Here is a 12,038-nt window from a genome sequence, read left to right as displayed (position 1 = left end):
AAGGCAGAGTGGGAATAAAGGGGGCTTTGTTTTGTTCAGGTTGGCTGCTGATGACTAATGGTGTTCTGCAAGGTTTGGTTTTGGGACTGCTTTTCACATAATTTGTCAATGATTTTAGATGACCACCTTTGCATGTGATACGAAGATGGGTGGAGGAGCAGTGAGTCTGCAGAATGATTTGGACAGATTAGGAGAATGGACAAAGTAGCAGATTAAATATGGTTTTGGGAAGTCTATGGTCATGGACTTTGGTAGAAGGAATAAGGTTGTGCACTATTTTCTAAACAGAGAAAATTCAGAAATCCGAGGTTCAGAGACTTGGGAGTCTTGGTGCAGGATTCCTTAAGGTTAACTTGCTGGTGAGTCAATAGTAAGAAAAGAAAATGTAATGTTAGCATTCATTTTGAGTGGACTAGAATGTAAAAGTAAGGATGTAATGCTGAGGCATTTATAAAGCATTGGTCAGACTGCATTTTGAATATTGAGCAATTTTGGGCCACTTATCTAAGAAAATATGTGCTGTTACTGTAGAGGGTCCAGATGAGGATTCACAGGAATAATTCTAGGAATGAAAAGGTTAACGTATGAGCAGTGTTTGATGGCTCTGGGCCTGTACTCACTGGAGTTTAGAAGAATGTTGGGGGGGGGGGGTCGTTGAAACCTATTGAATGCTGAAAAGCCTAGATAGTGGACGTGGAGGGGATGTTTCCTGTAGACTGTCTAGGACCAGAAGGCACTGCCTGAGAATAGAGGGACGTCCATTTAGAACAAAGGAGAGATTTTTTTAGCCAGAGGATAGTGATTCTATGGAATTGATTGTCAAAGCCAGGTTATTGATGTATTTAAAGTGAAGGTTGATAGGTTCTTGATTAGTAAAGGTATCAAAGGTTGCAGGGAGAAGGCATGAGAATGGGGTTAAGGCTGATAATAAATCAGCCATGATGGAATGGCAGAGCAGATTTGAGGGCCAAATGGCCTATCTTTATTCCTGTCTTGGCTGTTTGTGTTGCAATTGGTGAAAATCTAATTGAAGTTTTAAGAACATTTTGCAAGTACACTTGAGCTGTTATGACAGGAGTGGTCTCTTGTCCTGGTATTCTTTGCCTTATTACCAGACAGCTCTATCTTTCCACTGTTTACCCCTTAATATTCTAAAATTGTCCATGGGAAGACCAAGAATATTTAAATTCTATGTTGATGACAGATCTTGACTACCATGTGTTGTCCCATATACTTCAAGCTGCAGTTCTTTTGGTTGTTTGCCTTGAATTTGCTTCACTCATAAGGACTGTCTCTAAGAAGATGCAGTGCAGATGTAAACCATTTGGATCCTCAAACCTACCCCCTCACCCACAATTCAGTATGATTGTAACATGCCTACTTTAGGCTACATCTAAACAGTCGGAATGAGGGGCAGTTTTCTATAGCCCCTCGTTCCAACTGTTTTTTTCATATTTTCTTTTTAATTGGTGTTTGATCCATGTTCTTACACTCCATATTAATCCTGCCATAACAGTAATTGAGAATTATCCTCTCCTTTTCAGGAAAAGTAACACAGACTCCTCTACAACAGCGAATATTGTAGCAAAGTCAACAGGAAATGCTTGTGAATTAGGAGTTGAATCATCAAACATGCCTGAAGCAAAAAATGAAGAACCTGTTGGGACTGGTAAGTGCATTATATATTCACTTCTCATAGGCTGAGTAATTAATTCTGTCACAATATAATCCTTGTGCAACTACCATGCCTGGCACAATAGCAGGCTCTACGTTTAATTTTCCTATTTTTCTGGAATAATTTTTAAACTGGTTTATTTTCAGTTTTTATTTCTTTTACTTAACAGAGCAGTCTTGGGTTATATTTACCTGGCTTTAGCTATTTGTATAAAAGGCTTCAGTTTATTAGTCTAGGTGGGGGTGGAGATTGAGATCCATTTGATTGTGATCTTTAAATCTTGACTTTATTCCTTCTCTCTCCCCCCCCCCCCCCCCCACCCCATCAAATGGCAGCTTTTGAAATTTCAGAGACCAATAAAGCACAACCTTTTGGATGCTCATCAACTGCTGACAGCGAATCAGTCCATGATGTTGCCTATTTCAGGTTAGCATGCAGTAGTGACATTGAAAAGATTGGTTTAGTGTATCTAATCCAATTTTATAAGAAATGCAGTTTCATGCTCTTCTAATGCTCGGATAGTAATACTCATGTAGAGCCAACAGGATCTCAAATGTTCTGCAAAAGTAGTTTAGTCATGGTAAGGTTCAGTGTTTTGACCAGACCTACTTTAACTTGGTGTATTTTTCTAGTCTTTTGTGGGGCATTTGGAGTGGACTAAGTGGATGTCTGATTCTTTTCCAACATGTATGATTAGAGCTTTGTTTCCAATCTGGCTAGCTACAAGTCGGAATCATGGAGGGCAGAGTTGACCGACCATTTTTGAGAATTGTATCATGCTACTGTGTCTAGTTGTAATAAGATTTTGTACAGATTTACATTAATGAGTGTATTAACATCAAAAGGATGGCAAATTAGTTTAACATCAGATATTGCCTTCTACTGAAACAGATTACACTGTTTTTGTTTTAAAAAAAATAAATTTTGTTTACTTAAACAAGAAATTTGGAAAATAAGATTAAATGGATAGCCTATGGAAGCTTTTGTTCTCATTGGCTTTACTAATCCAGATTGCATCTAAATAATTTAGCAAAATGCCTTGGTCATTGTAGGGTCATCTTTCTGGTGGATGTTGGGGTCACTAGCTAGGCCACATCAGAAATGGCTTAGGTCTGTTGGGGTATATGGAGGAAGTAGCTTAAACCTTCTCAGTGTGAACTCATTCATAACTTTCTTACAGAGGAGTAATTGTATCAGAGACAGAGAATTTGAGTCTGCACTGCCAGCAGTGGAATGAATGGGTAAATTCTGAGGCGGTCCCAGATCGTGGTAAGATGGACTTCGTGAGTTAATACCAATTATAGTAAACAAATCTATTATCTCGCCAACGTCAAATCCTTCAATTCCCTTTGTATCCAAAAAGTGTCTATTTTTCTTTAATAACTGGCTCTCCAGATCCCTCCTGTGTAGAATTTAACTCTTGAACCATCAATCCCTTATTGTCATACACCTAACAACCCCATCAAGATCTTTTATGTCTCAAATTAACTCTCATTCTTCCAAACTATGCAATCTCAGTTATCTTGGTTAGATCCTACCATTGGTGGCCCTTGTACCATCCCTCAATAGAAATTATTTATTATTTTTATTGTATTTCTTGGGGAATGGGGTCACTAGTTGTATGAACATACTGGTTGAGAATTGGTTGAGAATTGTTGAACAATGTCATCTTACCCTTTGAAATGTTTCAGACCATGATTCTGTTTGAAGGCTAATCAAATGAATGGCATGTGAAATCTTAAGATGACTTTACTCTAATTGGCATGCAGCTTCACTGCCTTTGGTTATCATGTAACTAAACTAAGCATGGCTTTTTGCAGTTTCTGAGCTATTTTCCATTTTTTTAAAAACAGAATCTTAAGTAGGTATGGATTTTTCCTAGTTTGTGTGCTATGCTGCCACTTAAACCAAAAGGACTGCAGTTTATTCACTGTTCCAAAAACTAATGGCATTGCATCAGGTTGAACACAACTTCAAAGAGTTGAAGCCAAAGGCTTAAGGATACTTTGTATGCTTGTATCCTTGCCTTCTCTTTTGCAAACAGTGTCAATGATGAAGACACCGAATTTGAGCACTGGAACCTAGTAAGTTTGAATTTGGTTTGTTTTAAATTTTATGATATTGGCAAATTTCTAAAAATGCTAAGCAGTTACATGAGTCCCAATGCATAAATACAAAAATTAATTTATTGAGTTATTGACTTAATTGATTGCAAAGTGTTTAACTGGAGATTGTGATGTAGATTTACTTATTGTTTCTATCTTTGGTTAAACTAGCACAACTAGTATTTCAGGTAGTGTCACCAAGATTCTATATAATTTCAGTGACTTGCACTTAGTGACCCCTTTATTAGATACTGGAGTATACTCGATAAAGTGGCCGCATGAGTGGAATCTGTTTAGTCTTCTACTATAGCCCACCTACTTTAAGGTTTAATATGTGTGTTCAGAGATGCTCTTCTGCAGACCACTGTTGTAACATGTGGTTATTTGAGTTACTGTTGTCTCTCTGTCAGCTCGAACCAGTCTGGCCATTCTCCTGACCTCTCCAAGATGTTTTCGCCCACAGAACTGCTGATCACAATGTTTTGTTTTTCCACACCATTCTCTGAACTCTAGAGACTGAAAAATCCCTGGAGATCAGTTTCTGAGATATTCCCATCACCCTTGTCTGGCATCAATAACAATTTCATAGTCAAAGTCACTCAGATCACATTACTTCCCTGTTGCTGTTTGGTATAAACAATATCTGAGCCTTTTGACCATCTCTGCATGCATTGAGATGCTGCCACATGATTGGCTGATTAGATATTTGTATTAACATACAGGTGTGCCTAATGGTGCCCTGAGTGTATCATTATTGTGTTACGTATTATATCAGTATTGCTTATTTACTCTGATAATCTATTTGAATTATTACAGAGGGGATAAATAGTTAAAATCTAATTGATATTCGTCTTTAATGTCAATTGGGATGTATTCTGAAGTATAAACTAGTCTTCAGTAACCTGTCTTTGTTCAAATTTTTTGCACCCTCTTTTGCAATAGTGTTGAGGATGGCTACTGTTATTGTAATCTGTAGGTTGTCTAATAATTAGATTTTGCCTAATGTGCATTTTATCATTTTACATCCCAGTCAACACATACACTTAATTCTATTTTAATCTTTTACTCTAGTGGATAATTTGCTGTAATTGAATTTATAATCTATAATCTTTACTTTCAGTCCGCAGTATCATTTTGCAAAATTGTGTCTTGAGGAAAAATCGGATAAGCTGCTTAGAGTCTGACTCATAATCAAAAATATTACTTTTTGGCTAGTTAAGGACCTGATTCGTTCATCTGTGGGACAGGCACGCCTCCTCATGGCTGAGCGATTTAAACAGTTTAATGGTCTTATCGACAACTGCGAGTTCAAGACGAGTGAAAAAGAAGTCACCTGTGCAGATCTTGAAGGGTTTTGGGACATGATCTACTTCCAGGTATCTGAAGGCTTCCTTTTGACTCCTTAAAACAACTTCAAATCAGTTCCTATGAATAAATTGGAACTGACTTTCTTCTTTTCAGAAGAATGCAATCACATTTTATTGGTGGATTGAGAAGATCTGTGTTCTATATTTCCTCCCCTGAGTTTATTGACCTCATATTGGTATCTTGTGGTTCCACAAGTAAATTAGAAGTGGCTGGGGCAGCTGGGAGATTAAGGTATTGATCTTTAGTGCACCCACAAGCGCTTGGAAAAGAAATCAGTGAGATGTTGTAGTAATTTGGATCTCTCCAGTTCCCCTGACTATGGCCAGAGCTTGTTACTGCTAATCTGAGGAATTGACCAGTTCTTTTCAAAGGTCACAAGAATAAGAAATGCAAGTGCTAGGCAAATGGTACAGCAAGGTAAAGAGAAAACTGGGCAAGAGTTTCCTTTGCCAGGGTTCCACCTAGTCGGAGGTACTTGAATGAATTTGCCAACTATAATCCCCTGCTATGCATTAGTTGAATCTAAATGACAATCCATAGTTTTTTATTTAAACTGACTAATGTAGTGAAAATGGAGATGGAGTTAAAGCATAAAATGAAATTTGTTCTCAAAGCTATTGTCCTTGCATTTTTAAAATACAAAGCTGTCTGGCTACTCCAGTTTCCAGTCCCTGACTTGTATTTTCAATGTGCTATCTAACTTTTTACCTTTGCATCTATTTTTTTTATCTTTTCTCTCCAGGTTGAAGATGTGAATAAAAAATTTGAGCATTTGAAGAAGATTCAAGCAAATAACTGGGAGGAGCCATCATCACCCAAAAGAGTGGTCAAGGTAAAGGATTAGAAATTTAAGAATCTAGAACAGTTACTTGATGGTTGAGTTGTATCTTTACACAGAAAAGTGTATAAATATTGGTGAGCATTCTAGTCAACTTTGAAACCTACAATGTTTGTCAATGTTCAGTCCCTTCTGCCCATGACCAATGTCTTTAGTGTCGTTCCAAGGTCCAAAAATTATCAAATTAATAGGTTTTTTTTGTAAGAAGCCATCTTCAAGCCCATAATTTTTATTGTTTTTAAATGAGATTGCTATAGCAGTCGAGGGATTTTTTTTTTAAATCTGTCAATACGTCCTACAAAGATTAAAATAGTTGAAGGATTTGGGTGACCATTCAACTACCTCCTGTTTCCTCCTATAAAGCCTTTGGGAAGAGTATAGCAGTTGTCTGAATCTGTTTAAATAATGGCTTTATTAGGCAATACCAGTTTCAAAGAGGTAATATTTTCTGAAGATGCAAACATCAACTGAAAACAGTACATAGAATATAAAACACTACAGCACAGTACAAGCCCAATCTAAGAACAATCTAACCCTTCCCTCGTGCATAGCCTTCCATTTTCTGTCATCAATGTGCCTATCCAAGAGTTTCTTAAATATCCATAATCAACAGCATATATGTCAAACTGAAGGCCCGCGGGCCAAATCCGGCCCGCGGTGGAATTATCTTTGGCCCGCGAGATAATATCTAATTACTATTAAAGCTGGCCCTAGTAATCGAAGCGCCTATGGCGTATGATATGGCTAATGCTGAGTTTATTCAGGTACCAGGTTTTCAGGGTTTTTAGTGTTTATTCGGCAGTCTTGCTCGGCAGACTTCTTCATAAGAAACGGAATTTGTAAAGTGAAACACTTTGTAGTTATAGCAGAGACTGAGACACGAGAGCAGGCTGAAAAAACGGAGGCAACGAAAGCTGCGTTCGCACGCGTCCGACTGATCCGGCCCGCATGAAGCTGCATTTTGCTCAATCCGGCCCGTGACCTAAAATGAGTTTGACACTCCTAATGTACAGTAATAGATAGATAGATACTTTATTCATCCCCATGGGGAAATTCAACTTTTTTTCCAATGTCCCATACACTTGTTGTAGCAAAACTAATTACGTACAATACTTAACTCAGTAAAAAAATATGATATACATCTAAATCACCATCTCAAAAAGCATTAATAATAGCTTTTAAAAAGTTCTTAAGTCCTGGCGGTAGAATTGTAAAGCCTAATGGCATTGGCAATTGTCTACCACCACCACTTGCTGCATATTCTATACACCCACCACTCTCTGTAGTGTTTTTTATTAAGTAAACTTGCCTGAGATCCTCTATAATTCAATCACCTCAAAAATATGCCCCCTTGTATTAGCCATTATTGCCTTGGGGGATGGGGAAGGTCGCAGCCTGTCCACTCAAACTATGCTTATCATGTCACTTCTTTTCCTGCAAAGGGAAAAGCCCTGGCTTGTTCAACATCTCATGAGACATGCTCTCTAATCCAGATAGTGTTCTCTGTACACTCTCTAAATCCTCTCTATCCTTCCTATAGTGAGGCAAACAGAACTGAACCAATTCGAAGTCTGGTCTAACCATGAATATTACTATGCGGCTCTTGAACTCAAACACATTTGTGTGTGAATTTAATGAAGTTTTTTTCCATATGTACTAACTAAATGCTTTTTCACTTAGAAGAAGACTGCCAAGTCCAAACCAGAAGAAGTAATAAAAGCCAGTGCAGCACCAAAGAGCCGTTTGGCAGCTGTGAAGGCAGCAATGAAGGCCAGAATGAAAGAGGGAATGGCTGACTCCAACAAAAAAGAAACTCAAAGTGATGTCATTGTTTTTGATGCAGGATTCTTCAGAGTGGAGAGTCCTGCAAAAATCTTTCCTGGTAAGATTTGTTGCCACAGATCAGTGCGATGTTTCTAAGTTAGACATGTACTTGTACAGACATTCCAGATTTCTTGATACCTTTTGACAAATTCTGTTCAAATTCTTGTTTGATTGCTGCTCTTCTACAGTTTCAATGGCTGCTCTTCTGTGGTCCAGAAAACTTGATTTCTAACCTACCTTGGTGTATGTTTCTGTCTAATTTTTCAAATATTTGTGCCATGTGCATTAAATTACTCAATTTAAGGTGTTTGTATTGTCAAGGGTATTTAATCCTTTGCCCACACTTTTTGGAAGGATGTAATTGAGTATAAAGTGGAGATTCATCAGGATATTGTCTGGGCTGCAAGATATTAGTTGTGTAGAGATATTGGATATTGGAGTCAAAGGGCTTTGTAGTGTACAACTCTCAGATTCTGACTCTAGCTCTTGACTCAACAGTGCATGGCTTGAATATTGCTGATTCAGAATAGCAGGTCTCTACCACAATGCGTTAAATGTCTGAACCTCAAGTAGGCTCTTTAGCCTCCCATTAAGCAGTCCAACTTTCCCCAAAGACTCCTGTTTCTGTAGCTGACCCTGAGAAGCAATCCAAATTGAGCATTCCCCTGGATTGGTGCTGTGAGTTTCATCACCCCAGGCTATCTATTGGGCAGAGATAGTAATCGACAAGTTTGATCCAATAATCTTTGCAAAAGTTGTGTAACTTCATATGCTCCTAGCTTAGAAGTATGCTTAGTCTTTAGCAAATTATTGTAATTAGCAAATATTATGTATCCATAATTTGATGTTTTGGTCTGCAATTCATCAACACTTAAGGTTTAACAACCTTATGGAGGTATGGAGGAATTTAAGGTGTGGGGTTATATGGGAGGCAAGGTTTGAGGGTTGGTGCATTGTGGGCCAAAGGGCCTGTAATGTGCTGTATTATTCTATGTTCTATATGTTAAAATATTAGATTAACTTAGTTTGTCTTTTTGCAGTGATTGAGCAGATCAAATTAACTGGATATTTACCTTGAATTTCTGCTAAATTGCAATGCCTGATGTTAGTTCTGCCTTTTCTAACCCCATCACTCAAATGTGATTGGAAACTACCAGCATAAACCAGTATGCTGACTGATTGTATTAGCTTATGTATCCCAAGTGCAGCAAGAATATGAAATTCCATTGCATTCAAGTTAAATCTGTCACATTAAAGACGAGCCTGTTGCCAATGAAAGACACTGTTTTCATTCTGTAGCTGCTGAGTAGTTTGTCTAGAACAAAATTTAGAATCAGTTGTTTGATATGTGAACTTTGAAGTGACAGCAATTAACTTTGAAATTTTATCATTAATCTAGCAACTCCCAAAACTTGTACAAATGACGGGGCATCAAAACAAAGATCAAAAGAACAATGCAGCACCACTAGATCAAGTTTCTGTTCTTCAACCCTTCCTGCCTCTCCTATGCTGTGTATGGCAGGCAAGCAGAGCCAACAAATTTCTGACAGCTGCAATTCCAGGACAAGTATGGAATTGCTTGGAATGACAGACTTTAGTTCTGTGGTTGGAGAGAGGTAAGTATCCTGCTTGCTAAGTTTATTTCAAGAAGTGCAGACTATTGGGTCTGGCTTATTCCTGCCGTATTTTGTAGTAATGAATGAATCCAGACCATATGGCATCCACATGAATCCCTTCATCCTGTCAGTTGTTCAAATTAGTATAGTAAGTTTCTTAATTTCATCACTGTTTCATTTTGTTATAAACATCTCTTTATTGCTTTTACAGAGTGAGAAGAAAACACATTAGATCATCTGTAGGTTTGAAAGTACAACAAAGTTAAAGAAAAGGAAAAAATAAAATATTTAAGAAATCAAAAGGAAGAAAAAACACAGAAAAAAGCCAAGACCCCACCATTAAAAAAGCAGTCGATTCAGTTCATTACTTTCATCATCCTGATTATTGTTCTCCAGAAACTTTCCCGAAATTTGCTAAGTTTGTTTTTTGTGATGTAGTTTATCTTTTCTAGAGCAAGATAAGTCATTCCTTTCAGCCATTGTGAGAGTCCACTGGTTGTTGGTTTTTTCCATGAATAGGCTATGCAGAGTTTGGCTTCCAAAAAACAAATATTAAGCAGAGACCTTACATTTTTGGAGGTTACAAAGTCCTTTGGATAAATATTCAGAATACATAATTTAGGATCAAGGGGTGCCTTTTTTTCCAATAATCTGACTAATCAAATCCAGCACCACCTTCCAGAATCAGATTATCTGGGGACACTCCCACATACAATGGAACAGAGACCCCTTTTGGTGGTTATTTAATGCATGTGTCTGGAATGTTGGGGTTGAAGTGATGCAACCTGACTGGAGTAATGTACTGTCTGGTTATCCATTTGTATTGTAGTAATTTAGAAATAGTGTTTATTGATTGGGTTTGAACTAAGGAACAAGCTTCTGACCACTCTTTTTCTGACAGATTCTCATGCAAAGCAGTTCTCCATGCTTGTAGTATGTTGTTTGATGACTTTGCATTTACTTGCAAACAAATTATATAATACAGACACATGTCCCCAGCCTCAGATAATTTCAGAGTGATGTCTTCTAGGGTAGATAAAGGCAGGAGCTTCGAATTGTAGCCTTGCCCGGACATAATAAAACTTTGCAACTGAAGTTATTTTAGAAAAAGTGTTTTGTTGGAATTCCATAAGTTCTTCAAATGACATAAATGTATTGCCATTATAAAGATCCGACATCTTAGCTGTGCCTCGCGTCGACCAAGTTTTAAAGCCAGGGTCTGCTCTGCCGGGTCAGAAGCTGTCATTACCAAAGATAGGAGTGAACTGAGATAACTGTGATGTCTCTCCCAAATACGCAAGAGCATCGTGCCAAACCATTATTGTATTTTTTTAAGAAAGGGGTTTTAGTTTGTTTGACCAGTTTTTTTTCTTATCTGCTGAATACATATATAGTTCTAGAGGGTTATTGATCAACTGGGATTCCATTGAGACCCAAGTAGGGGTGTGATCCTTAAAGTAAAACATTCCAGCTCGAATTTGGGCCACACAGAAATACCATATAAGATTTGGTAGCTGTAAGTCGCCTCTATCATACGGCAAATATAACAGGGAAAGCCTGAGTCTTGGATGTCTATTATTCCAGATAAAATTAGAAAAGAAATTCTTAAATAAAAGAAAGATGATGGAGGAAAAAGTGGGATAGATTGGAAAAGGTACAGGAACTTTGGTAAAATTGACATTTTTGGAATGTTTGTGTCCAATCAAAGATATGGGCAATTTCGTCCATCTGTTTATAAGTTGAATAACTGAGTCTGTGAGAGTGTTATAATTGGGATAGTTTTATCAATAGTAGGAGTAATTTTAACACCCAAATAAGTAAAACCCTGTTCTGACACCATAAATGGAGTTTAGAGTGGGGGGATTGAGTCTCTCATCTTTATCCATAAATAATATTGCAGATTTGTAATTGTTTATTTCATAGCCTGCAAAAGTACTTATCAGGAAAATTAAGGCAGGTAATGTTTGTTTCAAGGTGGAGCAAAACAAAATTACGTCATCCGCATACAGGGTGAATTTTTGGCAAGAGTGGCTCCAGCCTCCTAGCTAATACCTTACAGAGAATTTTTAAATCATTGTTCAGAAGTGAGATTGGTCTATAAGATCCACATAGGGATGGTGGTTTTCCAGGTTTTAACAGTAGTGTAATTGCTGCCATATTTAGAGGCGGGGGGAGGGATCCAGTATCAAATGACTCCTGATACATATCAAGCAGAGGTGGTATTAACTTAGTCTTAAAGATTTTATATATTTCAATTGGAATTCCATTGGGCCCAGGAGTTTTCCCTCCCTTCATGTTAGTTATAGCTTCAGACAATTAGTTAGCCTCTAAGTTAAACTCCAGCGAGGTCAAGGACGTTTCATCCAGGGGTGTCAATTCTAACAAGTCGAGAAATTCCTTTTGTATTTGTGGAGCTGAATCTGAATATTCTGAGTTATACAGATTTTGGTAAAATCTCAAAGATATTGTTTATTTCTTTTGGGTCAGCAGTTGTCACCCCCTCATCTGATTGTATGGAGTTTATTGCCCTTTCTGTTTATAGCGCCAGGCCAAGAGTTTACTAGCCTTTTCACCCTGCTCAAAATAGGAATGCTTCAGTCTCAACAATCTTT

At 37.7% G+C, this 12,038-nt stretch overlaps 1 protein-coding gene across 2 annotated transcripts in view; it reads left to right on the top strand.

Moving 5' to 3' along the window:
- dlgap5 (discs, large (Drosophila) homolog-associated protein 5) overlaps positions 1–12,038 on the top strand; it is a 57,535-nt gene that overhangs the window by 30,352 nt on the left and 15,145 nt on the right. Inside the window, exons 8-14 of one of the 2 annotated variants that reach the window (XM_073033527.1) lie at positions 1,545–1,669; positions 2,011–2,101; positions 2,856–2,944; positions 4,996–5,156; positions 5,891–5,980; positions 7,670–7,868; positions 9,210–9,426. In XM_073033527.1, coding sequence (XP_072889628.1) covers positions 1,545–1,669; positions 2,011–2,101; positions 2,856–2,944; positions 4,996–5,156; positions 5,891–5,980; positions 7,670–7,868; positions 9,210–9,426 — 972 coding nt within the window. Of the gene's footprint in view, positions 1–1,544; positions 1,670–2,010; positions 2,102–2,855; positions 2,945–4,995; positions 5,157–5,890; positions 5,981–7,666; positions 7,869–9,209; positions 9,427–12,038 lie in introns of both variants that reach the window. The other variant, XM_073033526.1, reaches the window with a different exon arrangement.

This window comes from Hemitrygon akajei, chromosome 31, assembly GCF_048418815.1.
Source record: "Hemitrygon akajei chromosome 31, sHemAka1.3, whole genome shotgun sequence".
In the NCBI taxonomy this organism is placed as follows: Eukaryota; Metazoa; Chordata; class Chondrichthyes; order Myliobatiformes; family Dasyatidae; genus Hemitrygon; species Hemitrygon akajei.
Note: the sequence above shows the minus strand (reverse complement) of the source record. Positions and strands in the feature narration are given on the sequence as shown.